This window comes from Rhagoletis pomonella, unplaced genomic scaffold, assembly GCF_013731165.1.
Source record: "Rhagoletis pomonella isolate Grant_MI unplaced genomic scaffold, Rhpom_1.0 Rhpom_scaffold_00013, whole genome shotgun sequence".
Lineage (NCBI taxonomy): Eukaryota > Metazoa > Arthropoda > Insecta > Diptera > Tephritidae > Rhagoletis > Rhagoletis pomonella.
The window spans coordinates 23427657-23429298 of NW_023458567.1; the positions used below are offsets into that span (position 1 = coordinate 23427657).

The 1642-nt window shown below is 36.7% G+C and overlaps 1 protein-coding gene across 1 annotated transcript; it reads left to right on the forward strand.

The window, feature by feature from the left end:
• Positions 1-885: 885 nt before the first annotated feature.
• Positions 886-1642, forward strand: LOC118749004 (DNA-directed RNA polymerases I, II, and III subunit RPABC1). Its single transcript, XM_036483786.1, has one exon. The coding sequence runs from the start codon at positions 1008-1010 to the stop codon at positions 1638-1640; it is 633 nt and encodes a 210-aa protein (XP_036339679.1). The 5' UTR covers positions 886-1007; the 3' UTR covers positions 1641-1642.

Genomic DNA, 1642 nt, shown 5'->3' on the forward strand with positions numbered 1-1642 from the left:
TAGTCCTGAATCGATTTTTGGAAGTCCGAACACTGTTTACATTTGTACTGTGTTATAAACCTCAAACCGCAGTGTGGACAGCAATAGTTAGTGAAGTGGTTAAGTTCGATTTGAGATGGTTAACTTTTTGGTGGGGACATGGTATTAGGGCCATTTTTTGAGTGTTCACCACCGGTTTCAGTAAAAATATTGAAAGTAAGCCAAATCACACTGTTAAAAAGTAACTCTTTCATGGTAATGCGTCAATAAAGTAACTTCGTTATTTTTTGATGTATGGCTGTAGAAATTGGCGGATGCAGAACTATATTTAAGTTGTTAAAAAATATATGTAGAATAAAATTTATTTAAAGTAGAAAAGGTTTAGATCCTATTGCTCTTTAAAAAATTAAGTGTTAGAAACGTTCTACTTTATAGAAAATGCTAAATATTACCTAAATATGTAACATATTATCCTTACATTGCCTCGCGTTCTTATTTTTGCATGAATAGAAAATATTTTAGTCAAACAATTAATGTCACAAACGAAAATAAAAAATTCAATCTAGTAAGCAAAATTTGTTTTTGCCCAGATTTTTAGTCCTGAATCGAGTTTTGGAGCTCCGAACACTGTTCTCTACATTTGTACTGCGTTAAACCTCAAACCGCAGTGTGGACAGCAATAGTTAGTGATGTGGTTAAGTTCGATTTGAGATGGTTAACTTTTTGGTGGGGACATGTTATAAAGATGTCTCAAAATGTAGACGTCTACATTTTCAGACACAATTTGGAACGAACTGTGAACACCCCAATTGAATGGTATAATTCGCTCAGTATGGAGTTCGAGGTCAAGCGTATTCAACTTTTGATATATCGATATTTTTAAAAATCGATTAAGTGAAGTTGAAAGGGGTAGTTGGCATTTCCAGAATTAGTTGTCAAAGTGACAATTATTTCGCTCATCGCATTGTGGAGCAGAAGGCTGTGAACATTTCGTATTTAACTTTCAAAAGTAAGCGTGTTTGTTTAAAATGGATGATGAGGCGGAAACTTACAAGCTTTGGCGTATCCGCAAAACTATAATGCAACTGAGCCATGATCGTGGATATCTCGTAACACAAGATGAATTGGATCAAACCTTGGAGCAATTTAAGGAAATGTTTGGTGACAAACCAAGCGAAAAACGACCAGCACGTTCGGATCTCATTGTTTTGGTAGCACACAACGATGATCCGACGGATCAAATGTTTGTTTTCTTTCCGGATGAACCAAAAATTGGTATAAAAACTATCAAAACCTATTGTACAAGAATGCAAGAAGAGAACATCCATCGCGCGATTGTGGTAGTTCAAGCGGGTATGACACCATCAGCCAAACAATCTTTAGTTGACATGGCACCCAAGTACATACTGGAGCAATTCCTTGAATCGGAGCTATTGATCAACATAACCGAACACGAGTTGGTGCCTGAGCACGTAGTTATGACCCCGGAGGAAAAACAAGAATTGTTGGCACGTTATAAACTAAAAGAAAATATGTTAATGCGTATACAAGCAGGTGACCCGGTGGCGCGTTACTTTGGTTTAAAACGTGGCCAAGTAGTTAAAATTATACGTTCCTCAGAAACGGCTGGACGTTATATATCCTACCGACTTGTTTGCTAAGT